The sequence below is a fragment of the Sebastes fasciatus genome, chromosome 14 (assembly GCF_043250625.1).
Source record: "Sebastes fasciatus isolate fSebFas1 chromosome 14, fSebFas1.pri, whole genome shotgun sequence".
Taxonomy (NCBI): domain Eukaryota; kingdom Metazoa; phylum Chordata; class Actinopteri; order Perciformes; family Sebastidae; genus Sebastes; species Sebastes fasciatus.
In genome coordinates this window covers 27,374,861-27,401,321 of record NC_133808.1, presented here as the reverse complement: position 1 = coordinate 27,401,321, position 26,461 = coordinate 27,374,861, and the positions used below count along the sequence as shown (strand labels likewise).

General features: G+C 41.1%; 2 protein-coding genes across 5 annotated transcripts in view; one reads left to right on the top strand and one right to left on the bottom strand.

Moving 5' to 3' along the window:
• Positions 1-17,314, top strand: part of satb2 (SATB homeobox 2) — a 57,309-nt gene extending 39,995 nt beyond the window's left edge. For 2 of the 3 annotated variants that reach the window (XM_074657609.1, XM_074657607.1), the window contains exons 10-14: positions 43-129; positions 802-954; positions 3,600-3,794; positions 14,502-14,711; positions 14,808-17,314. In XM_074657609.1, coding sequence (XP_074513710.1) covers positions 43-129; positions 802-954; positions 3,600-3,794; positions 14,502-14,711; positions 14,808-15,296 — 1,134 coding nt within the window. In that variant the 3' untranslated portion in view covers positions 15,297-17,314. The remainder of the gene's footprint in view (positions 1-42; positions 130-801; positions 955-3,599; positions 3,795-14,501; positions 14,712-14,807) is intronic. The other variant, XM_074657608.1, reaches the window with a different exon arrangement.
• The window catches only part of plcl1 (phospholipase C like 1), a 275,924-nt gene that overhangs the window by 103,606 nt on the left and 145,857 nt on the right, over positions 1-26,461 (bottom strand). The gene's annotated exons all lie outside the window — the stretch shown is intronic.

The window sequence follows — 26,461 nt, the reverse complement described above, 5'->3', positions numbered from 1 at the left end:
TGTGATTGTAACGTGCCGTGTGTCTTGCGTGTGTGTACATAGAAAGTGTGGGAGAGGGGCTTGGATGACCAGATCACTCCTGATACCTGGGCCTCCATCTGGAAGAACAAGGCTAAGATCTCCAACTCGGTGAGTTATCAACCATCTTTGACTCGCCCTCACAGAGCAGACTGCAGCACGTCATGCACTGTCTTAAAACAAATCCCATTTATAATGGAAAAACAGCTTCAAAGCATCATAGGAGCATATTGTAAACATAAAGGACATTATGCAGTATTTGGACGTTTCTTTCCATGTGCACATAACAATTCAGTGATAAGACGTTCCCTCTGATGCCCATTCATGGCTGTGCTATTCTTATTATGTCTATGTAAAATAATCTCAGCATCGTTTACACTGAGGGAATGTGAGCTCGCTGGTCTGTACATGTCTTGTGGACGACTTCAAACGCTGTGTATACAAGCTCTCAGAGCCAATACATGTTCATTCAAACAGAAACAACAAAGAAAGACAAAAGAGGACGACTTAATGACTTTGATCTGTAAACAAAATTCATGTGGAGATGTGCGCTGCAGATGTGCAGCTGATGCTCGCACAGGGAACACGTCTGTTCTCAGATCGCCAGCTGATAACCTCTCCTCATACGTAAACAAATGATTTGTGGATGAATCTCTTTAGAAGAATCTGTATGATATTTCCTGCCATCCAAACTTATCTGATGGCGTCTCCTCGTCAAACATCAACCATTCAGAGTCCCTTTAATACTGTGCGTTACATCACCGTGTTGATCCTCTGTTCCAGCCAAAGCCGTGCGGCCCGGTCCCCGACCTCTCGCTGAAGCTGGAGTCGCTGGTCAACATTACGTCAGGCATCTACGACGAAATTCAGCAGGAGATGAAGAGAGCCAAGGTGTCCCAAGCGCTGTTCGCTAAGGTCGCCGCCAACAAGAGCCAGGTGAGGGAATCACTGGTGAAAAAGATGTTGGCTGTTAGGAATGAAGGAGCATTTTTAGTCAAGACATTAAGATATTCACTGCTTGATAAATATGTATGTCAAAACAAGCTCATAAAAACCACAAAACTAGGAGCCAAAACACACTACTGCAGAGACCAGAGCTGGAGCGCTGCCACGGCGTACACACTCAGTCATCAACTGTATCACCTGTCACTGAGCTGATGATGAACAGCTCTGGATTGTTTTGTTTCCTCAGAGCTCTGATAACGTGATTTACTGCAGAACTGGAGCTATTTTAATGAATACATGTTTTTCTTAATTTCTCTAGAAATTATCTGGAATATTAAGCATATTATTCCTTGAATCTGAACACAAGCCCAGTGAGCCGCTGGTAACTTCTAAAGGGCATCGCAATAGTCAGTTTTCAAATGGAGACGCCCACTCAGCCGTAAAGCAAAACGCAGTGACGTCGGTTACCAAAAGTAAGCTAAGCAATAAGGTTATGAATAATGTGACGCTTTCTTTAAAACAGTACTTGTGTGGACGGGATTTTTTTTTTGAGAACAAAAGGAGGAAAATGTTGGTCGAAGTACGTATGTTCTAAAAACTTTTTCCCACGTGACCAGACATAGGTTTCTGCATGATGACGCTGCTACATATACAGTATATACACATCCTTATGGTCAGTATATTACATACAGTAACCTAGATGGCGGTCAGCAAGGGAAGCTAAGCGATGTACTGCTGTGGACGCCCACGTTAGTTCGGATCCAAAAGTCACACAATAACACAAACAGACTAACCGATCGATGTAGCGGTAGACCAGCAACTCCCATGTTCTGTGAGGTAAAATTACTGTTTTTGTGAATGGAGTCTGGTGGCTCCACAGCTGCTTTGCCTCGTCGTCAGACAGCCCTTTCTGATGGGGAACTGAAGCCGTTATATCGCTCTCTTCAAAGCCACAAGACTACATTCACAAAAGCAGTAATTTTACCTTGCAGATCGTGAGGAGTATACATACAACCCCACTACAAAAAATCTAAACATAGCACAGCAAGCTTTGACTCTCTTAGCGTTCACATTACTCATAACCTTATTGATTATCTTCGATTAGCTTACTTAGAATACAAACAACAACAAAAAAACAATTTTATCTTTAAATTATTTTTATAAAGAGAGCAAAAACACACCTGAGCTAAATCCCTTCATTTATGGATATAGTCCATTCAAACATGTGTCTATGCGTTAGCAGGTGTAAGCGTGAGAACGGTAATATGTAGAGATGCATGCATCATGTATACAGTACATGCATGCTTGTGTGTGTGTGAGTGCAGTTAGGGAGGTCCCCCAGGTTGGTGGGTCTGGGGGTGGCTGAGGGTCACGGCTCAGTGCACCCATCTGCTGCAGCTGGCCGCAAGGACGGAGAGAGAGGAAGAGAGAGATGATCAGGCTATTAGCGGTGCATGCTGCCCGAGGTGGCTGGTTGAACACAACAGCTGGTGTCACAAACTGAACCAGTCTAGCAGATATAATTGAATCTTCTCCACCTCTCCTTCCCCCCATCTTCCTCTCCTACATTTACATCACACACACTGCGCATTTATAACTTTTTCAACTTTAATTCTGTTACTTCTTTATCTCCCTCCACTCATATTTGTCTTTGTCTGTTGTTTCCCATCTTACTTTTCCCTTTTGTCTCCTTTCTCTCATGGTCCTCCTTCACCACCCAGTGCTAGTAGTTAAGAGGTGTTGATTCTTGGGCTCCACAGCCGGAGAAGGCTCATAAAACGCTTCATAAAACAGGAAATACAAGGATGGGCCACTGCGATATTCTTTTAGGGGGAACACCTCCTTCAAAATGTATTCATAAGACAGCATAGTCTTACATTTTATCATATAAATACACTTATTTGCTTTCTTGCTGAGTTAGATGAGAAGATTATGGCAAATATGAGGCTACAGCAAGCAGCAGGTTAGTTTAGCATAAAGACTGGAAACAGAGGGAAACAGCTAGCCTGGCTGGAGTTGCCGCTGGTTGCCTGGCAACCTCACAGGCTGCAACTAACAATTATTTTCATTGTTGATTATTTTCTCGATTAATCGATTAGTTGTTTGGTCTATAAAATGTCAGAAAATGGTGTAAAATGTCGATCAGTGTTTCCCAAAGTCCAAGATGACGTCCTTGAATGTCTTGTTTTGTACACGACATAAAGATATTCAGTTTACTGTCATAGAGGAGGAAAGAAAACAGAAAATATTCACATTTAAGAAGCTGCAATCAGAGAATTTTGCACTTTATTTTGTAAAAAAAATACTCAAACTGATTAATTGATTATCAAAATAGTTGCAGAATAATTTCAATAGTTTACAACTAATTGATTAATCATTGCAGCTCTACTGCACATAACCCTCTGTAAATCCACAATTTATCGCTTTTACACTAAAAGGCTAGCTGTTTCCCTATGTTTACAGTCTTTATGCTAAGCTGAGCTAACTGTCTATCACCTTATATTTACTGTGCAGACATGAGAGTTGTATCATCTTCTCATCTAACTCTCAGCAAGAGAACGAAAAAGCGTATTTCTCAAAATATGTAAGTATTCCTTCCTGTCCACCCTTACCTTCTTTCTCTGTCTCGTCTCCAGGGTTGGCTGTGTGAGCTGCTCCGGTGGAAGGAGAACCCCAGCCCAGAGAACCGCACCCTGTGGGAGAACCTGTGCACCATCCGGAGGTTCCTGGCGCTGCCGCAGCCCGACAGAGACCTGGCGTACGAGGAGGAGTCCAGACACCATCACTCCGAGAGGCTGCACACCGTCCTCCACCTGCCACAGGACACACAGGTGAGAATCAGACATGTTTACAGCTGCACCTCAGATCTCCATGTCCAGGTGGATGTAACACCTGGCATTAAGATGCATTACATCTGTTGAAATTGAATTAAAAATCGCAATACAAATCGAATCAGCACAGCAAGTATCATGATAATATCAAATCGGGAGATAGGCGTATTTTCCCATCCCTAGTAAAAAGTAAAATATTTCCCTCTGTGATGTAGTGAAGTAGAAGGATAAAGTAACAGAAAATGTAGTGAGTAAATGTACTTAGTTACTTCCCACCACAGCCCATGATAGCGATGGTTACTATTGAACACACACTTCACAAGACAGAAAAGGATGAAGCTGTATCTCTCCGCCGTCAGAGACCACATCCGCTGTTATTAATTCCTCATTATATTAATTTGGTGTACTGTACTGTTTGATCTCGTTGTGTGTGCCCATGTGTTTGTGTGTGTGTGCGTGCCCCAGTGGACTGAAGAGTAAACAGTGTTGCTGGGTGGTGTGGTGCTGGAGGAAATGCCCCATTAGTTAGTGAGGAGGGAGGCCGAGGCCGAAGGAGGGCTGAGGGAGATCGATGCAGGAAACACAGTGATGTGTTGTCCTCTGTCATTACTGCAACCCTCCCACTGAACCCCGTCTATCTCTGTCTTTATTCCTCTCAGGCTGTATAGATAATACCTTATCTGCTATTTAAGTAGCAGACACAACAGAAATATGAAAATAAGACAATACAAACAAACATATTCTTACACTCTATGTACACTTTCTGATTGGTTGGCTCTGTACTCCAGTTCATTGGATGGTTGGTAGTTTTATACATAGTGCCCTAAGATAAACTATTTCCTTTGCAGGTAATCGATGATTCTACTCTGACTTCAGCAGACACTGGTCCTTAATAACATTCTGCTAGGCCTCTACTGCAAACACCTTTACTATGACATTTGTTTGACTTTCTTTTATGGTATACTATATACTATAACGTTTTATGACATATTGTACTGATATTTTTTATGACATACTATATACTATGACCTTTATTACCTTTTTTAATGACTTTTTATGACATACTATCCTATATCTTACTGACATTTTTTAATGTCATACTATACTATGACACTTTTTAGTTTTTATGGCATACAACTTTTTTTACGACTTTTTATGACATACTATACTATGACTTTTGTTATGGCTTTTTATGTCATACTATCCTATATTTTACTGACATGTTTTAATGTCATACTATACTAGGATTTTTTTACGGTACATTTTACAGATATTTTTTAATGTCATACTATGAGATTTTTTACTTTTTATGGCATACAACCTTTTTTATGACGTTTTATGACATACTATACTATGACATTTTTTTGATGACAACTGGCAAATTATCTGCTGATGAATATGATCTGATAGAAAGGTCCAGAATAGCAACTAAATGGACCTTGAGCGGAGACTGTTTTGTCAAACCTCATATTATAAGAAGTAGTTCGGCACATACTGTAAGCCTCTGTAACAACGCAACGTGTCCTCTTATATAACATATTAACCAGTGAGCAGTTTTTATCGTAAGCTAAGCTAACGGACTGCAGGCTCCAGCTACAAATTAGAGAGTGATATTGATCTTCTCATCAACTACAAGAAAGCAAATAAGTGCATTTCCCCCAAAAAATGTTGAACTATTCCTTTAAATCCAATGTGCTGGAGTCCAGAGAAACAACAACAGAAAATGACTCCACTGTAAAGAGGTCAAAGGTCAGGGTCAGCCACACAAACTGAATTCACTGGTTGCTCAAACACACTTCCGGTTGAGAGATAGTATTTCTAACCACCAGCCCCCCAACGCAGAGCTATTATATCCCACATATAGTACGTACCATATGCCATAAATCAAAAACAGGCAAATGCTGAAACTTACCATTTAGCATCTCCTCCACCACCACCACCACCAAGCAATCTTTACCCTCTCGTCCCATTCAGAGCTCTGTATTAAAGGCTGATGGGAAGACTGGGAGGAAGCTGTGGTGGCACCATTAACACATTCCTCTGCTCCTCTCAGCAAAGACTAAAAATAAAGTGTACCCTCATAACGCCCATGTTGTAACCCCTCCACCGCCCCCCACCCACCTCCAGAGGCATGAACTGTGGCGAAACACTGGTGATTTATTAATGGGAAATGAGGTGTGTGTGTGTGTAAATATGCTGTCTTCAAACCCCCCCAACGTCCCAGATGAAGCCCCCTCACCAAACCTCAGGCTCCAGCCAGCCTGCCACCACAGACCACACATGTGTCCCATCTGCCACACATGCTCATACACAGCATCTCACACTGATAGTTGGTAATGTGAGCACTCCTTTGTGTTGTGGACAATAAGAGGGTCCTCTAAAACTGTAGCAACCGACCACAATACACATGAAATATGAATGCTGCGTTGAGACATAGCTGTACCCCCGTGATGTGTGTGTGTGTGGACTGGCCTGGATGTACAGTAGCGTGAGCCATTTTCTGCATGTTGGGGGGGCTCTGGGAGATCTCGCACTGTGTGTCTATTAAGTCTGCAGGTGCTGTGTGTGTGTGTGTGTTTGCATGTCAGTAACCTCAGCAGCATCACATTTCTTCATGACTGACACGGTCCTGGTGCTCGCTCCACAGCTCTTATTCATACGGCTTTAGCAGTTAAGTGCGTCCCACAGCTAATTTGGCAGAGTCTGCCCTTATAAATAATTTCTTTATTGTTTTTGCTAAATTGATTTCGGGCTGCAAGTCGAGGGGTTGTTTATGTGTGTGTGTGTGTGTGTGTGTGTGTGTGTGTGTGTGTGTGTGTGTGTGTGTGTGTGTGTGTGTGTGTGTGTGTGCGTGTGTGTATATGACCGCTCACTGGGGCTGAGAGCCCAGGAGTGGTGGACTAGAACAAGACGTAACAACTACTGCCCCCTTCCTCCTCTACCTCCTCCTCCTCTCTCTCTCTCTGTGTCTCACTTCAATCCAAAGGTGCTTTACTGACATTGCAAACAAAGGCGCTTATTGCCAAGCAGCAACAAATTGCTCCTGTCGACACCGTGAAAAAGTCATATCTCTCTTTTAAGGTGATTATCAAGTGTGAGCCATTTAGTGTTGCACTTCCATAAAGAGACGAGAGGCCAATTAAAGCAAGAGTGGTCAAAATTGGTGCAGCGGAGGCTGAGATTTCTGACTTTTACAGTAGTCCCTTATATTGCTCAAGCGCCGAAACGGCTGTATTTCCCATAATGCAACTCGATAATGTCCCTTCATTAGACCCTCACTGCCTGGTAAATGCTATGGCTGGGACGATACACCTATCTCCCGATTCAATACCATCACGATACTTGGGTGCGGATTTTTAACTATTGGGATTCAATATTACGACTTATTGTGATTTTTATTAACTTTTGTAAGACTAGAGATGGGAAAAAGTTGAATCATACACTCCAGGGACTTTTACTTTGGAAAATCTCAAAATTGATATGGTAAAAATGTTTGATTTTCCAAATGTATGTAGTCAGAGATGTCCTGAAGTCAAATATATCAGTCAGGCATTATTTATTACATTTTTTCCAGCAACCCAAAAATCAAAGAATAAAGACATTTCCCTCACAAATTAGTGGTATTTTCTATTTAATTTATAATGGACATGTAATGTTTTATACTTCTGGTGAATATAATACAATCAATCTTATTTCCATAGATGTATTTTGTATATTATACAGTTTTCTTTGTTAACACCTTATTTTGAAAAACCGGACGTAGTCACACGTGTATACTTCCGCTAACTTCGCCATGTCCGTCTCTAGCTCTCCTGTCAGCTCCATTCTCTCTATACATCCATGGTCGGCTCCATCGGGGCCGTTTGAATGCATTATAGTTGTAGCGTCGGCCGATTTGACCACGGAGATGAGAGTGACGGCTGGCTTGACCGCACGTTACCGCAATATAATAACGTTTCCTGTCCGTGACAGAGTTAGCATGCAGCTTTAGCCGTGATGTCTGCTTTTCCTGGTGATGTGTAGAACCCAAAGTGTTTCCATACTTTACTGGATGTGTAGTGTTTACTACTTTGCATTTAACATGTGAGGGTGCAGGTCGTATCCACGCGGAACCTCCGCTTTTTTTTGTGCTTTGTCGTTTTGGCTCACTGCGTTTCGTTTTGACGGATATGACGTCACATTACTCAGACTACAACAATAAAAGCGGTAACTTCCTTCTACCTCCACATAGACTCAAAAGAAGCAAATATATCGATTGTGGTATTAAAAAAATTATTTAAAAATCTTAAAAAATCACAATACATAGGTGAATCATTTTTCCCCCCACCCCTAATATATAGGACCACAATGACCTTATAAAGTGTCTGGAACAGGTGAAATCACATATATAACACATCATATTAGCAACCATGACAACAAATGGTTCAATAGTATCATTAATCATCGATAGAGAAATCTATTGAAGGTCATAAAACATGAAATCCTTCATCTCTGTCATTGTGACAATAAATAATTTCTCCCAAAATAAATCTTAATTTATTTTACCTTTGGGTAAAGACTGTTAATGCTACAACTATTTGTTTGAGAGGAAGTAGCTCTCTCTCTCTCTCTCTCTCTCTCTCTAGTGCATCCCGGTGGCCTCTTATTTACTGTTGCAGGGTGGAGTTTGGGCTTTTTTGGCAAACCACAATTAACTTAATTGTTTAATTGCAGATAAATGGAATGAATACCACACACAGTTTGTATGAGGGGAAAAAAAAACACGTGCATGCATATACACACACACACATACTGTATATGACCACACAAACACACACTCAGCTGCACTCCCAGCTAGCCTCAATAACATTACGTGTATACAGTTTTTCATCAAAGAAACATTATTTTGCAAAAAAAGGAAATGTGCAGTGACTCATCTGCTCCCCTTAGCCCGGATCCAGTCCTCATGAATCGCAACCACACACACATATTCAAATACGAGAGAGAGAAAGAGAGAAAATCAGAGAAACACACTGATTAACAGGAAAGGTGAAGTCATGCACAAAACTAACAGAAAAGTGATTTTTCCTTCATTATATATTTATCTCTGTGTTAATGGTGTCTCTGGTGGTCATACACTGCCCCCCCCCCTCACCACCACCACAACACAGAGAGAGAGTTAGGGGCCCAGGAGGACCAGAGCTCATTAAGGAGAAGATGAATATTTCATGTTCTATAATTCTTTCATAGTTCTGCGCCGTAATTTGCCTTGATTTACGTTTAAAAGAAAACTTTTTCATTTTACTGCAGAGCACTCACAGCGCTGCCAGGAGAGAGAGAGAGAGAGAGAGAGAGAGAGAGAAGAAAGAGAGAGAGAGAGAGAGAGAGAGAGAGAGGGAAAGAGTGAGACGGAGAGAAGTTTTTCAGGAATATTGAATCATGCCATGTGAAGAGCTGGTCTGGCCGCGGGGCTCCAGTGCTTGTGGTTTTGGGGAGAGCAGGGCTGTATTGTGTTGCTCCGAAGTGACATGTAGTCTCTTCCAAAGTGTAATGGTCAGAGATGGGAGGAGTAAAAAGCCAGAGAGGGAGGTGAAAAGGGATAAATATACTGCAAGCTTCTACTGACGTTACTAACTTTGTACTGTTCAGTAGTTATTTCTGCAAAAACATTATTAGAAAAAAAATGAATGAGCATGACTCTACCAGCGAGCACGCATCGGTCACTTTAAACACCACGGTGTTTTGCAGTGGTGGAAGAAGTACTTTACTTTAGTATCTTTACTAAAAGCACTACCGCTTCTTAAAAAATACTCCACTACAGTTAAAAGTACTCATTATCCATAAAAAAAGCCCCTTTGTGTGTTTATATAATATATTATTGTAGTATTATTTCTCAAGCAGCATTTTACCATCTTAGACTAAGTTGGTTAATTTAACCATTTCATATATTGGATAATTTAATGTAAAACTAGGGCTGTCAAAGTTAACGCGTTTACGCGAATCAGCAGGCTCAGATTTAAAGCTACAGTGAAGGTATCATATGAAACTAGAAAATCTAAGGAATCCATTGGTACCAACCACGTCATATTAGCTTGTTGCGAAAGAGGCTAAATAACGCCCCAAACTTACGCTAAATTTTGATGAGGAAAAACCATTTTCACTTTATGGGTAGTCACCATTAGGAGACCTCTCTTCGTATGTTTCTATTTCTTATGAACAGCCAATGTCGTCTTTGAACTATGACCGCGACCTTTCCCTAACCTTAACAAAAGTGGTTGTTTAACCCAAACCAACATCTTTCTTTAGCTTCAACCAAGTATCCTTAAACCTAACCGAACCTTAACTATAGAGGTGGCAGGTTCAGAAAACAGTCATATGAATCACTTTCACTGGAAAGTGATGTTGTCTTGCAGCTGGGGGATGGATCATTTTGGAAGGCAATAACATACAACCTTTATTTGTCATTTAGTTTGGAGGAGGAGTTATGGTTGGTTACATTTCTCTGTAATTGTCTACCCTCCATGACATATGACTAAGGCTCACTGTTTTTCAGTTTGTTAATCATATTTACCGAAAGGAGCAGTTTAATGATTTTCACCTGGATTTTATGCTTCCCAAAGTTGAACTGTAAGAAGACACTGATTACCCAAAAGTCATCTTGCAATGTCACAAAATGCTTCCAGTAAGAAAGTATAGAAGCTATTTATGCACCAGGGTCTAGATTTCAGCACACATTACATTACACATTTATGCGTCCGAGTCCAGCCATTCTGAAGAAAAATAATAAGTCTCACCTTAACTAATGCGTGTTTTGAAGACTGTAACAAACAATATCTGCGGTGTACTGATTTACAGACGATAGAGGTCGAAGAGCACAAGGCAAATAGACACAGGAGGTGTAAAAAGCTGGGAGGGACAGCAGCGAGGAGGAGGTGGAGGTGGAGGACATGGGGGAGGTGGGGGTGGGAGCTCCTGGCATCTACCAGTTCAGGGCTGATTTGGATGTGGAGTCATGTTGGCTTGGCAGAGGCCCACTTCATTAGTGTCCTGATGCATTAGAACTGAGGGGGGAGAGGGAGGCGGAGGAAGGAAGGAAAAAGCATAGAAGAAGAGAAGGAAAAGACACTAAAGGGAAAAAAACTAAAAAGGTATTAAAAGACGAGTTTGAGCACAGAAGAAAGAGGATGACCATTCGAACGAAGAGAGACACGAGGAGAGATAAACTCCAACTAGCCTTGTGTGTTTGGCTCTGCTCTCTAACATCATCATTAGTGCATGAGGGAGACCAGACCCGCCATTGTTGCATGCGTATGTGTGTGTGTGGCGATTGATCCAAGAGTCCTTGCTGTCAGCCCAAATAAGCGTAGAAATGATGACGGTGTAGATGGGGAGACGGTAGGTTTCACAATCCCTTCCGTGATTTACCCTCAATTTAGTTATTAAGTGTCTCAGTAAGTTTGTAAGTGGGATGTTTGTGGCTGTGTGGTCCTCATTAGGGCAGGGGTACATGTCTTTATGTCTCTCTTACAGTCTTTTTTCAATATCTAAAGCCGTCACTTTGTGTGAAAGAAACAGAAGATGTGGGGGAAGGAGAGAAAAATTACAAAAAAAGGAAAAAACCTAGTGAATTCCTGTAAATTGGTCATTCTCTCCCCCTGAACATAAAGCCCCTGCGAATGAAATCGGAGCAATTTCATGGTCTAGCCTGCCCTCAATATTATTTAAGTAATACCCTGTTATTATTGAAGAGAAGGGAGAGAAAAGCGAATGACTATTATCTTTATGTGGGTCCTTTAATTTTAATGCGCCACAGATTTATAGCTGGGCATTCCAGTGGGGAGGCCCCTCCCTGCTCTTAAAGCGAGCGGGCGGGACACGACCGCAACGCTCTCACAACAGCCACTACCTTCTGACAAACAACCAAAGTCCCCACTTTCCCCTCCCAACACTTCATCCTGCCCTCCTTCATTGCTGTCAAACAGCCCTCACACTGATCCTGACAGCCAGAAGGACCCCCCTTGCTGATGACGAGAGCTCCACCCATCAGAATAACAAACACATTTCTACAACTACCCACATTGTCTCCATTTATAATCTCTCTTTACACCGTCCTAGCCCTTCTCACATGAGCTTTTTAAAAATCCTGTTTATAAATCTTGTTGAAAACTACCATAACCTGATTACTGAAAAATTGGAGTCGATAAAAATCCCGATTGAATCATCTGAAGTTCATCCTTTTCCAGTGTAAAAATGCGCTTGTATCAGTTAACTTGTTTTACCCCGAGTTATGTTCCTCAGTCTGCTCCACTGACAAGCCTTTAAAAGAAAGCTATAATCTGTTTTACGGTTGACAATGTATAAAATACATCTAAAAAATAATGAGAATTGAAAATCAATACTATAATTCAGTAAAGGACAAATACTATTTGAATGTTTTGTTTGTTTAGGAACATCTAAAAACTAAATTTGATACACAAATTAGTACTTCTGTAAACCTCTTTTTGACAGTTATCTACACCAGCAGAAATAGCAATTAACAATTTAAAGTCAGAAAATATTGTATATGTATAAAATATTGGTTGACCGTAGATTATTATTAGACAGACTTGAGCTCTGAATTGACTCTAATCCAGTTTCTATCGTCACAATAAAGTCTTGCTGTTGCTGTAACTACAAAAATGACTAGCGGGGTTCCTCAAGGATCGATCCTTGAGCCTTTTCTGTTCAAACTCAAACATGTTCCCAGTAGCACAAATTAGTTTCTTATAACTATGCATGATGATAGATTTACATCCCTGTGTTATAAAGTGTCTACAGTCTAGCTAAACAAACATATTGAGCAAATCACTGATTTGATTTGCCTACATTTCCTACAGTTAAAAAAGATAAACCTGCACTAGCTACCAGGGTGTTGACATTTCATTATATGTTTATAAAGTACTGAAAGGTACTGATCTGCTTGTGTGATATTCACACTTACTTTGTTGTTTGTTCACTGTGTTACGCAGCTTAAAACAAAGCAACGTAAAACTATTTAGTTTCTCTGCATCAAATATCTGGAACAAACTCCTGTTTGTGATTTGAAGTATCCTGTTAAATCAAGACTACAAACTAGACCTAACTAAACCTACACTCTTACAACAATGATAATGTTGTAAAGTCATTGTATAATATGTAAAAAAGTCGGTATAGTATGACAAAAAAGTCAAAGAAGCCATTGTACAGTATGTCAACAAAAGTAATAAAAAAGTCATAGTACGGTATGTCGTATAAAGTCATAGTATAGTATGTCGTATAAAGTCGTAAAAAGTCATATTATGTCGTATAAAGTCGTAAAAAATCATAGTATGTTGTATAAAGTCGTAAAAAGTCATAGTATGTCGTATAAAGTCGTAAAAAGTCATAGTATAGTGTGTCGTATAAAGTCGTAAAAAGTCATAGTATAGTATGTCGTATAAAGTCGTAAAAGTCATAGTATAGTATGTCGTATAAAGTCGTAAAAAGTCATAGTATAGTATGTCGTATAAAGTCGTAAAAAGTCATAGTATGTCGTATAAAGTCGTAAAAAGTCATAGTATAGTATGTCGTATAAAGTCGTAAAGAGTCATAGTATGTCGTATAAAGTCGTAAAAAGTCATAGTATAGTATGTTGTATAAAGTCGTAAAAAGTCATAGTATGTCGTATAAAGTCGTAAAAAGTCGTATAAAGTCGTAAAAAGTCATAGTATAGTATGTCGTATAATGTCGTAAAAAGTCATAGTATGTCGTATAAAGTCGTAAAAAGTCATTGTATAGTATGTCGTATAAAGTCGTAAAGAGTCATAGTATGTCGTATAAAGTCGTAAAAAGTCATAGTATAGTATGTCGTATAAAGTCGTAAAAAGTCATAGTATATCGTATAAAGTCGTAAAAAGTCATAGTATAGTATGTCGTATAAAGTCGTAAAAAGTCATAGTATAGTATGTCGTATAAAGTCGTAAAAAGTCATAGTATGTCGTATAAAGTTATAAAAAGTCATAGTAAAGTATGTAATAAAAAAGTGATATAAAAGTCAGAGTGTAGTTTGCCATAGAAAAAGTACGTGAAGAGATTTACATTTTATTCTTTCATTCAGTTGTTCCTCATATCTTTTCATTTTTCCTCTCTTCCACTATCACACTAGAACCACAGCCGTTGTTACCGGCATAATCTCAGTACTTATCCAAAACGATTACCTTTCTTTGTCCTCTCTCTCTTTCCCCTCCACTCTTTCCCTCCGAGGTGTTGAGTGGGCTGGTTAAATAGTGATGGGGTGTCATAAGTTTGTAAATAAGAGACTTCCTGGCAGACAGGTGGTTGGCGTTTTACTAGAGCTAATCTTACACACATTAGGTCAAAGGTATACTGGACACAAGGCAGTTTGAATGCCAGCCTTGGAGCAGGTTAATAGACCGTGACGCTCTGTGAGCTGTGAAACACTTGTTCTCACTGTGTGGAGGAGGCCTGGCTACTGTGTGCTGGAGAGAGGAGTGGCAGGTTACTGGTGGTTTTATAAGATGTGTTCCATCATACACGGTTACTGTCAGCTACACATTATCCTCAGGAAATAATATTTGAAGAATATGTCACACAAATGCATCAGGATTTAGGTCAAATAACGGCCAATTGTCATTCATTTCATCATGTTACTGTAAGTGAATTCCTGCCGCAGTCTTGATCAGGGGTCACTGTGCCCCGTTAATCAAGCAGCTCTTCTGTCTTTCTCGTCAGGCACTCCACAGGCCACCCCCGACCCCAATGAAGGAGCACCGCCTGTCTCCGATGCGTGAAGAGCAGTCATCTCTCACCCCGGTGAATGACGAAGGGTCACAGAATATGGTAACAGGGGCTGCAGGCGTCTGTCAACCTGGCTCTGTTATCAGTGCTGGGAGCAACAAGAAGCCACGATCACGCACTAAGGTACACTATGTTACCCTACTCACTCTGTTCAGGACCCATCAAGTGATTATTATGGCATTATGGGACTGGTTTTAATTCACTTTCTATCTATTCTAGATTTCCCTGGAGGCCTTGGGTATCCTGCAGAGCTTCATCCAGGATGTCGGCCTGTACCCGGACCAGGAGGCCATCCACACCTTGTCAGCACAGCTCGACCTGCCCAAACACACCATCATCAAGTTCTTCCAGAACCAGCGCTACCACGTCAAGCACCACGGCCGCCTCAAGGAGCTGGGCGAGGGAGCCGCCGCCAGCGGAGGTGTGGACGTCAGCGAATACAGAGAGGAGGAGCTGCTTTCGGGCTCAGAGGACCCGGAGTCTAGCGAGGACGGTACTGAGGAGATCTACCAGACCACAGACGGGAACGGTGGGAGCACAGCGGGGCTGAACCAGCCTCCGGTCTCCTCCAGCTCCAACTCAAGCCAGTCGTCCTCAGGGAACAACATTGCTCAGGAGGAAGACAAGGTGCACGGCCGGCCTGGTGGCCCTCTGGGCCCCGGAAGCTCCTCATCCAGTCCCAGAGAGCAGGCCGACTACCAGAGGTAGAGACTGACACACAGAGAGGAGAGGACAGAGGGAAAGACGGAGGGAGAGGAAACAAGATAAAGAAAAGGTCTATGATAATGAAGTGAGGAACTGGTCATGAATTGATGGAGGGTCGGGAGGCTGAAATATACTGTAAACCGCTGATACGACCAGACGGACTCTTTATAATGACAATATCAGACATCTGTGAACACCTGATGTGTGGAGTGAAATTACCTCAGCAAAAAGACTGACACAGCAGCGGTTGTGTAACTGTGAAAGAAAGTTCTCCCCCAAAAAACATTTAAATAATTCACTCGCTAACTCTCATTACCAGGTAATCTATTGCTGCTCATGCCACAAACACAAGACAAAATCTCCACGTGTCGACAACCGAAAGACACTCCAAGGCGGCGGGATTTCATCGGCTCCGGGCCAGAAATAGTTCCTGTTCCTCTTCTCTAAAGTCTGAGCACAGTCACGTAAGACATACCAACATGCTGGGTTCAATTTGCCCCGCTGAGTGACATTTATAGTCGGGATTTCCGGAGGCCTTCCCAGACCTCTACGATCCTATAAATCCTCAGGACCCGAGAACGTGGACAGACGGCACTCCACGAGCTCCATTTCATTGTGGAAAAAGGAAACGACCACCACCATCACCACAACCTGCCCTCGCCTCACCGTCACGCGCCAGAATCACTACCAGTCCTATCGAGCACTTAACTGTTCACAAAGACACTGATATTTTGTGGATGTACTCTCGCCTCCCTCTCTCTGTCTCTCCTCTCAAGGCTCACAAAACAGTGTGAGGTTTTAAAAATTGACAGCGGACAGTCTGGCAGGAGGACAGTGGACAAGAGGATGTGGCGTGGAGGGACACTCGAGGATTGTGTGCCCACGGACTCTGAACCCTTTCCTGGCAACCACTCCGCGTATGTGTGGCGAGAAAAATGTCCAGAAAGGAAGGACAGAGCGGAGATTCAGCAACCAAACAATCAGTCACTTTATGTGCGGTAGTCCACTCTTCCTCTCCTCTCTCCATCTCACTCTCTCCCCCCTTTTCCTCTCTCTAATTGGTGCCCACAGTCTTGTGTTTCACCACACCTACCCGCACTTAAACTTCACCAACCCTATTTATTGCTATCTTTATCCATGATTATTATTATCATTATTGTTATTATTGTTGTTATTATGGTTAGAATTGCTGTCATCGCGTGCTATTTTTAGTTTTTTATTTCCATGGGTTTAAATATTGGTTTTCAGAACTGGGCGGTGGTTTGGGAAACAAGAGACATTAAGAGTGCTCTGCCCTAAAAAGAAGAGGAAGAAAAGGAGCGGAGAGTGAAAGAAAATAAAAAAGAAGCAGTTACTGAGTGTTATTGGGTAAAAAAAAAAGTCCTGTCATGTTGTATTATGCCATTTTTTTATAGTTCCCAAAAATAGTAAATGAGAGAAATAGTTAAGAAAGCGAAACTGTTGCCGCAGTTGATGACAATCTACTTTTTTGAGCCATTACAGAAATGTGGCAGGTTTGTTCTTCACTTTTGATGTCTGTAAATACCCAACACGGGATAAATTGTTATTGATATACTTTTATTTTTTGCTGAGTGACTTTAAGTGTTTGAGCCAGTTTGGATTTATCAGAAGTTTTGTTTTTCTTTTCCTTTGGACAACTCAGTGAAATCGGTTCATTTTCATTGTGCCAGGCGAATTCAATCACAAGAGTATTTAAAAAAGAATTGATTTTGATTTTTTTTTTGTTTGCTTGGTGTCAGTTGTGTACAAGTATACAGTATGTTTAAACACAAAAAAAAAATATCTGAGAATGGATAGTGTCCATGTTGTTTGACTATCCCGATCGGCTGCTACACTCAGACAGATGACCTGCCTTTTAATGATTACGTCGACTCCAATCACTCCGTATGATGATATTGTGCTTTTCTGTACGACAGGAATCAGGGTTAGACTCGAATGCAGTTCCAATGAAATCTTTAGTTCATCCAGCGTTGAAGTGAATTAAAATTTGTGAATTCAAACATCGTCTTGTTTTTATTTCAATAACATTATCATGTGTTATAAGTGATACTAACATATTAATGTTAAAAAGGGTAATGTTGTCTCAGCAGGTATCTCTCTGCCCTGTCAGAAGCAGCTCTTTTCCTCGCCAGCATCTCTCTCTCCTGTCCCACCAGATTAGAACAACTGGAAGCTGCAGAATCCCAGTTTACCCAGCAGATATTGAAAACAATGAACTGTCCTGTGTGTGAGTTCACTCTGTTAATCGTCTCAAAATACAACGTAGTAAATGTCCCTAATGCAGGGCTCCAGACTGCGACCAAAATTGTGAGTGTGCGTGCGAGTTAAAAATTCACGTTGTCGCATTCATGCGAGTGAAGGACAGCACGTGATACGGGTGAACGTAGAGGCGTAGGACTTTACCAAACAATCCATTTAGCTGTGTTCAAAAAGTAAAGCAGTCTATAGCGGATTATTTTAAAAAGCAAAATGAGTACAGAGAGGAGGAGCCGGTGTGGTGCTCTTTACGTCAACACTAGAGTACACAAATTAAGATTTGATTTTTTTGTTATTGTCAACAAATCCCAGGAAAAGGCGTCCGAGTCTCTCAATACTTTCCGACTTCACTACCCCGTCTGTGGCTTTCAGCCTCGAGCCAAATTCATACTGAAGACGTACATTTTTAAAAATGGGTCCCAAATATATCTAACAGCTGGGTACTGTAGCATTTAGCAAAGGTTTACTCAAACAGGAGGAAATGCTGCATTTTGGTGGCGACTATTTTCAGCTGCAGATTTGAGTGTGTGTGCAAACCTAAAAGAAAAAACAATTTTAAACAGTTTTTCAGTTTACGGGGCAAAGTCTGTGATGAGTGAGGAGGCTTTTGTTTCCGCTGTTTTGTCAACATTAGTCACCGATTAATGAATCACATTAGAAGGCGGAGTATGAAGGCTAATTTCTTAGGCTTAACATTAACTAGCGTGTGAGGATTATAAACCGTTGTGCTGTGTTTTTAGTCAAGACAGACACATGGAGCAGTCGCCCGTCAATCAGGAACCGTTTGGCATCCCTAAAATCAACTTGAGTAAACAAGTAAAATAAAATAGCTTATCAGACAGGCTACCTCATCACCTACACAAGCTACACACTTACTTCAATTGCCTCTAAATAGTTTCAACTCTGATGAGGTGTGGCGGGGCAGAATAATCTTGGTGTTTAACCTGCCACTAGGGGTTGGGTCAAGCATTTTGTGTGTCTCTCTGTGTGTGTGTGTGTGTGTCTCACTCAGGAAACAATAGAGTCTAAGTGTTGGTGATGAGCTGGGGGGGTCAAGGTCTTTCCTGCAGAAGCGTTTTCCACTCAGCTTGTCTCCTCTGACTGAAGACAATCAGCTCACGCTGTGACCACGGTGGGATAATTATACCTGCTGAGATACACCGATGTCTGTCTTTACATACTTCCCTTCCAAAAATAGCCCGTCTGCCCGTCTCCCTGCTGCATGCTCCTGGAAGCCAGAGGTGACCCGACAAAGCAACACGAAAGAGAAATGAAAATAATTCACTCCTGAAATAGAGCAGCTGTTCATTTCATTGCTGCAGATGATATTTTCATTATCCAGCGAATAGAAACCCGACATCTATTTCTTCTTTTCAGCATGAATTCTTCTTCTCTGAGAGTTTACGTTTAGGCGTCCAAGTTAACCTTGGAATGACTCGTTTCATGATGTTCAAAGGCTTCCAGACTATTTCAGAGCGCCTTGTCTTTTGAACAATGTTGTGCATTGTGTATAAACTTGAATAGGGCTTGGCTTGAGGGAGGACGAGAGGGGGGTGCAGGCTGGGCCGAGTCAACTACGTGGCCACAGGAACCAAATATTGCTTCATGTGTACATGTATGCAATCAAAGAAAACCAGGGATGGAAAAAAAATACTGCCCAAGAGGCTGTCTCGGGTGGAATTTACTGGAAATTGTGGATGACAATGCTGCCTCCTGTGTTTATATAGTGAAAGAATACAATTTAAAAGCACTATTATCAAAAACGGGTGTTCAAGGAAATTAAAAAAGAAACTTTGAAAAGGCATTGCCTGGCTAACTGATTCAAACTAATCAGCCTGTAAGGGAGAATATTATGCAAGATAAAGCTAATAAGTGGCCAACAACTCACTCTGAATGGTAATTCTATGCAAACCTGCCAATTCCTCTGCAAGCAAACTGGACTGAAAATCGTGTTACTAAGAAGGCCTCTATGGATGCTCCAGGAAATTAAAAAACTGTCGCCTGGCCTCCTCAAAACTGATAAACACAGAGATGCACATTTTTCTTTTAATGCTCCAAATTCATCAGTTTAAAAAACCGCAAACAATTTGTATGCAAAATACGGCTTTTAAAAGGAACAACAACTTCATCTGAATGGAAATGCTTTTCTCACCCGCATAATCTTTTACCCGCAAACCGAACTGAATGTTCTGATAAAGACGTTATTTCCTCACAGTGATGACATTTCTTCCAGTAATAATATTTGTGGCGGTTACTAAAATGCATATTACATCTATAAATGTGTTTGTGAACGAGATTACGGCAATATCAGAATAGAGGTGTTCAGTGCATGTGCGGACAAAGTGAACTGACTACTCGCTGACAAAGTACTCAGATCTTTAATTTAAGTAAAAGTAGCAGTACCATAGTGTAAAAATACGCTGTTACAAGTAAAAGTCCCGCATTCAAAATTCTACTTAAGTACAAAAGCTTTAAGCGTCAATATATACTTGCAGTTACAAAAGTAAAAGTACTCATTTTGCAGAATGGTCTCATTAAGAATTATTTATTATAATAATATGAATGTATTTATTGATTATATTGTCTATTGTTAATCAGAATCTGCAAAGAAACTTAAGTTATTTATATAAATATGTCCAACTTAAATGCAGTACAAGTATAAAGTAGTAGGAAATGGAAATGCTCCAGTAAAATACCTCAAATTGTACTTAAGTACAGTAATTGATTGAATGTACTTAGTTACTTTCCACCACTTGGTCACAGTGTGTTACCTCCTTGTTAAAAGCTTATTAAAAAGACCCTGAATGCCACAGAAACGATTACAATCTGTTAAACTGTCATAAATATTAGGCTGCAGAGTTATTTATTATTATACTTATATCCTGCGCTTGTAGTTTTGTACTGAATTGAACGTTACATCTTGAACTAGCAACAGACTGAACTGAAGACAGTCGGTGATGCGTTCACTTACTGTACTGAAGTACCTCTAAACAGTGATGCGTTCACTTGTCATGGATGTATTATTGCTTAGCTTAGGGGAAAGAAAGTGATTAAAATAGGCCGGCGACTACGAATCTTCGAGCTGAACGAAGTGATTTGAATCACCAAAGTGATTTCCATCTCTATATAATAATACTTTCTTCCATTTCACTCCTCCTTTCTCACCACCGCCCTGCTGTACACCCCCATTACACTCCGACACACAGCCGCTCTGCTCTGCAGTTTTGTGGTAAGCACCTCTGGTTTTCATTCAGTACCACCCGTCCCCTTCTACTTCCACCTCATCCCTAAATCTCCTAATTCAACTCATTATTCGCTCAATTGGTGGGCTTTAACCCCTCCTGCCTCGGGTCCTATAGAGCTGGTAGTCATTAGCAGACGGGATTTGTGACGGAGCGGAGCAAGGGGGTAGCAGGCCCAAACTCTCTCTCTCTCTCTCTCCCGCTCACACACACACACACATATATTCAGTGTCATAAAGCCCCTGAAGAGCCTGCGGGGTGTCGCTGCAGTTAAACACATATCAGCCTCCCAGTGTTAAACAGCGGGTCCGTCAGAAGTTGGATGGGAGTCAGGTCTGCTTGGTTAGACGCGGCAAGACCACCCAGAGGTCTGTGGTTCTCAGAGATGCTAGCTGCAGTCTGTGAGCGCTCGGCTGATGTGAGCTGAGCATCCGTCTGGGTGATGGTTTCTGGGAAGTCTCTGGGGACCGCTAATTTGACCTCCATTTGAAAGGATTTTTTTATTTTTTTTGTATTTTGAAGGCAAATGAAGCTTATCACTTCTGCCAATAGACAAAACAAGCCTCTAACAGTGTGGATGCTCTACAGTTTCATCTAGATCACAACGCAGCAGACAGTAAATCCATCTTAACTTAGGTTACACATTTCTATATTCACTATTTTTTGGGGAAAAATCTTGAGGTAAATCCAGAGTAAATGTTACAGTAACTGGTGAAACAAGTCCTCCAAATGATACAACAAAGTCATTGCCAATGACTATTTTTATGACTTAATTTTTCGACATACTATACTATGATCTTTTTTCATGAACTTTTTCGACATACTATTTCAGACATTTTTTTCCATGAAATTTTTCGATATACTATACTATATTTTTTTATCATGACATTTTTTGACATACTATACTATGAATTTTTCATGAAATTTTCCAACTTACTATACTATGACCTTTTATCATAACATTTTTCGCCAATCAATAATATTACCTTTTTTTCATGACATTTTTTGACATACTTTACTCCGACTTTTATGACTTTTTTTGCCATATTATACCATGACTATTTTTCCATGAAATTTTTCGACATACTATACTATGAATTTTTTTCATGAACTTTTTCGACATGCTATACTATGACTTTTTTCATAAAATATTTCGACATACTATAACAATGTTTTTTCATGAAATTTTTCTACGTACTATACTCCGACTTTTATGACATTTTTCGACATACTATACTTTTTGCCATATCATCAGTTCTTTGCCATAATACACTGTAACATTATGAAATACTATAGTATGACATTTTTATGGCATATTATACAATGACTTTTTCATGATATTTTTTTGACATACTATACTATTGACAAAAATTTAATGACATACTATCATATGAATTGTGTTATGACATACTATGCTATGAATTTTTTGACATATTATACATATTTTAGAGCCATAATTCCTACAGCTTCTAGAGGTCTATGTGACTTGAACGTAAACATGGGCCAGCATTTGACAGATGCTTTTATTTGGGAGGGTATCAACTCTATATAAAGCGTGTGAAAGTGGGATGTTGGAAGTGTGCGTTTCCACTCTGAGAATGAAACCAAATTGTAATTTTTTGGTTGAGGTTTTTGGCCCGTGCTTCTGTTTGCGTGTTTGTATGAGGGAGAGAGAGATTGACAGGTGTCTCGGTACCCATGGCCCCTCAGACAGCTGTGAGGGCACCACTGCAGGGTATTAGGCCTGATAGATGGATGATTAGAGAACATTAGAGGTGAAGGGGGGTGAGGGGGCACAGCTGTTGCTGCTAACTATTATTACCCACAATGCAGCATCAGAGCGGAGGCTCTCTGCGGTGTGGGCTCACACACCTGTGGCCTCCCGCTGTGTGACTACACTCTCAGTGAGTCTGTGTAGGTCAAAACATACATATTGCCTGATATTCAAGCATGAACAAGGCAAGTATTCACATTCTATGACAGACCACAGAATCTCAGAAGTTAACACAATGATTTCTGTGCCTTTACCCCATGAAACGTTTTGTCAGAGTTCACCGCACGCAACCCAATATTGTCTTGTTTGCTGGAATAAGAAATGGAGGCAAGAGGTGCAGATGTGAGAAGAGTAAAGGAGAACGCTTTGAGTTTTCAAGGAGCAATGGCCCATGGGAGTTTTGCCATGGAGCTGCAGAGTGGCGTGGCAGCTGTTGGGCTCGTGGCGTGGCAGCGCTGTACGTCAATGCTAATGCACCGAAGAAACAGAAGGCAGTGGTGGTAGTCACTCGAGAGGCAACATGGAAACAAACAGTAAACAACAGCAGACATTCAATTAGCCAAATGTTACGGCAAGATTAACAACTGCATGACAGGACAGAGCCTTTCATGGGATCCTTGGCGAACTTGGATTGTGACATTTCAAGTTGATCAAGAATACTTTCAGATGTTGCTTTGGGAGACGGAGCGACTGGAAACCGCAGTTGTGTTTTGTTTGATTGGACATGTGTGTTTGAGAGAGCGAATTAATTCTCTATGAAGCACAGACTACAGAAGACCGAAACATGTCCGTTTCATCTGCAAAATGTTTGCATGCTGTGTGAATTAAAAATGGCGTGGGTCACATGGGGTCAGATTTGTCTCATCCAATCTGGGTCTTTGTCAGGCGAGATCTTCAATACGAGAAGGCAAACAGCTGCTGTGATTAAAAATAAATCGCACTCAGCATTTCTCTAAACCCTGGAATAACTAATCTGGACTGGGTCATGAAATATACATGAGGGCAAATGTAATGATTTCATCCATCAAAGGATTTACTCAAACACTTTTAACCAAAGTCTTGGATACAGACACACATAGAGAGAGAGAGGATTGTTCCACCACGGCAGCATCCAAGCAATGATGAAGATAATATTAGTTTAAGGAGTCACCTGGGGAAGAAGTCACTGAGTTTGTTTGGATTGTTTGGTTTTACCAGCGTAAATAAACTTAATCAGATCTTACATTTGGCTGTATTATGGAAGTAGCTGAACTATGTGTATTCATTTATTAAATCACAGTGGTTCATCGTGGTTTCCTAAACATTTTCATATGAAAGACCCTGACAGAGACTCATCAGCTAAGCTTCGTCAAACGGAGCCTGGAGGTCCTGAGCACCATCTTCTGCCCTAATGAGGGTGGTTTAGTTCAAGTAAAAGAAAACTCACCATTAAAAGGTCATAACTGATTAAATCGTTCGTAGGATTTGTCACGCAGCAGTGAACGGATCTGATTGTTCAGTTCAGACAGAAGAACATCAGTGGGCATAAGATCAGCCTTTGGTTCCCCCCGGGCACGGCTCAGTCTCCCTCGGGCTGTCACGGTGGGTGCGGTGGAGGTCCGACTCCCTGGGTGAGCAGAGGCAGGTGTGTGTAGGACAGCGCAGCCCGGGGCCGTCCCTGGGTGCCGGCCTCCACCTTGCCCAGCACTGATGCTTCCTGACAGAGAAGCTGGAACAACTGCTGGAATGAGGCAGTGATGAGAATAGCAAAGCAGAGCTGGTGAGCAGAGACTGTTCCTAATGAACAAACCTCAGTCAAAGTCAAAGTCAGAAAGCTCTACAAGCCCACTGCACACTACCTGCTCAGCACCAAACAACAGTTACCAACTAGCTGGTGGTCAAAGTGGAGCATTTAGCAGCTAAAGAGACAGCTATTCCCCTCAGGAGTCAGCGTTCGGTTGTACTTAGCTCCACCCTCTCGTGTCACTTCTGGTTCCAAAAAGATGGCGATGGCCAAAAACCAAGATGATGACGGCCAAATTGCCGAACTCGTGGCTTCAAAATTGTAGCAATGTACCAATGGGTGACGTCACGATGACTAGAATAAACTCGGCTTGACGGCTACAGCGTGGTTTGGTCAGAAGTTGGAGCTATAGGCTACGCATGGCTGTAATCCGCCAGTAAAAAAGAGTAGAGGTTGTGACCCGGAAACAAAACAAGTCGGCTTGGCCATACGACTAACCATCTACGAGACAAAAATGGAGGAGAGGTCTTCAGGAATTTGTTTCAATTGGGCAAGTTTAGATTGCTCTTTCATGTCAGCTAGTATTGGATGTCCGGAGACGAAGACAAGCATTCACACGTTATTGGATCTATCTGAGATGACGCCTACAGTGGAAACAGCTGATCAGTCATGCAAGTTAAATGTTCGTTACGTCAGAATTTATTGGTCAAAGGTGTTTCCATAAAACTTTTTTTCCGCAATTGAGGAAGTTTTATTGAATTTTGCTTTTTCCATTCAGCTTTTCTAATGTGATACTTCAAAATGTTAATAAAAATATGTGAATGTAAACACGGCTTGTGATTCTGTCCCACCTTTTCCTGCACTGGAAACCAATAAACACATTTATCAAGAAAGGGATTATTAAAGTAACTAAACTAATAAATTAGATTAAAATAAATGATTCAATAAATTAATTAAAATTAGATAAAACACCAGAGGATAAGTGTCCATTTGTCACTGTCCTGTATGATACTTACTGTTGTAACATTAAAAATGTCTCCGTTCTTTCAAGTGTCCCCGTAAGCTAAAAACTAAACTAAACTAACTATTTACACCTGTTCTTTTCCTATTGTGACATGTCAAATATCTTCCAATGAAAAGGCGAACCAGCAGGTGAAATGAATATTATTATTGCAAAAAGTAAACCTTTCAGTATCCTGTGAAGCTCCTGAGTCACTTATTCAACTTGTAGTGGTCTTGATTGTTTACACCTCATCTCATACCGGTCCTTATAATTTCACGTCTTTACATTAAGTGCCCAAAACATGACGGGCAGCAGCGGCGCTGTCAGTCAGTAACTTCTCCTTTCAGCATTTGCGACTGTTGGTGGTGAATTCTCAATTAGGCATTAACTGCATCAGTAGCCTATTGAGCAGCATGTCCTGGTTGAATGGACATCTGTCACTTATTCTCTCTCTGTCTGTTTGTCTTAATACATCCAAACGATCATTCTGTAGATTGGCAGAATGTCAATGTCCCTCCACCTCTGCTTTCCTGCTATTCATTCAGAACAAAGATAAACAAGAGTCATTCAAATATTTACTACTGTGAAAATAAGTAATGAGTGCAGTGTGTGCACGCGAATATGCGTGTGTGGTAAATATGTGTCTGCATATTTGTGTGTTAATAAATGAAGATGGAGATGAGCATGCACCTTCTACAGAACATTGCATGCATTTTCCTCCCCTAGAAATCAGCATTCAGATCTTATCACATATTTTACAGAAGAAACACACACGCACACATTAACCTGGGCACACAATGTATTCAATATTCATCACCACAAGCTGTCACATAATGGGCTCCTTCTGTTGAAATAGTTAAACAGCTGACAGAGCAACATACACACACACACACACACACACACACACACACACACACACAGACACCGAGACACACCTCTGCAATGGGGAAAATGACAAAATGAGAAGAGACCGAGATACAAGCGAAAAGAAGTGACTAGAATAAGAGAGAAGAAGCTTGTACTGATTAAATAACAAGTGTATGTAGCATGCTGGCATCTGCTAATTAGCAATAAACACAAAGTACAGTTGAGGCTGATGGGAATGTCTTTAGATTTGCAGGTATTTGGTCAAACTGTTCTCATCCCAAC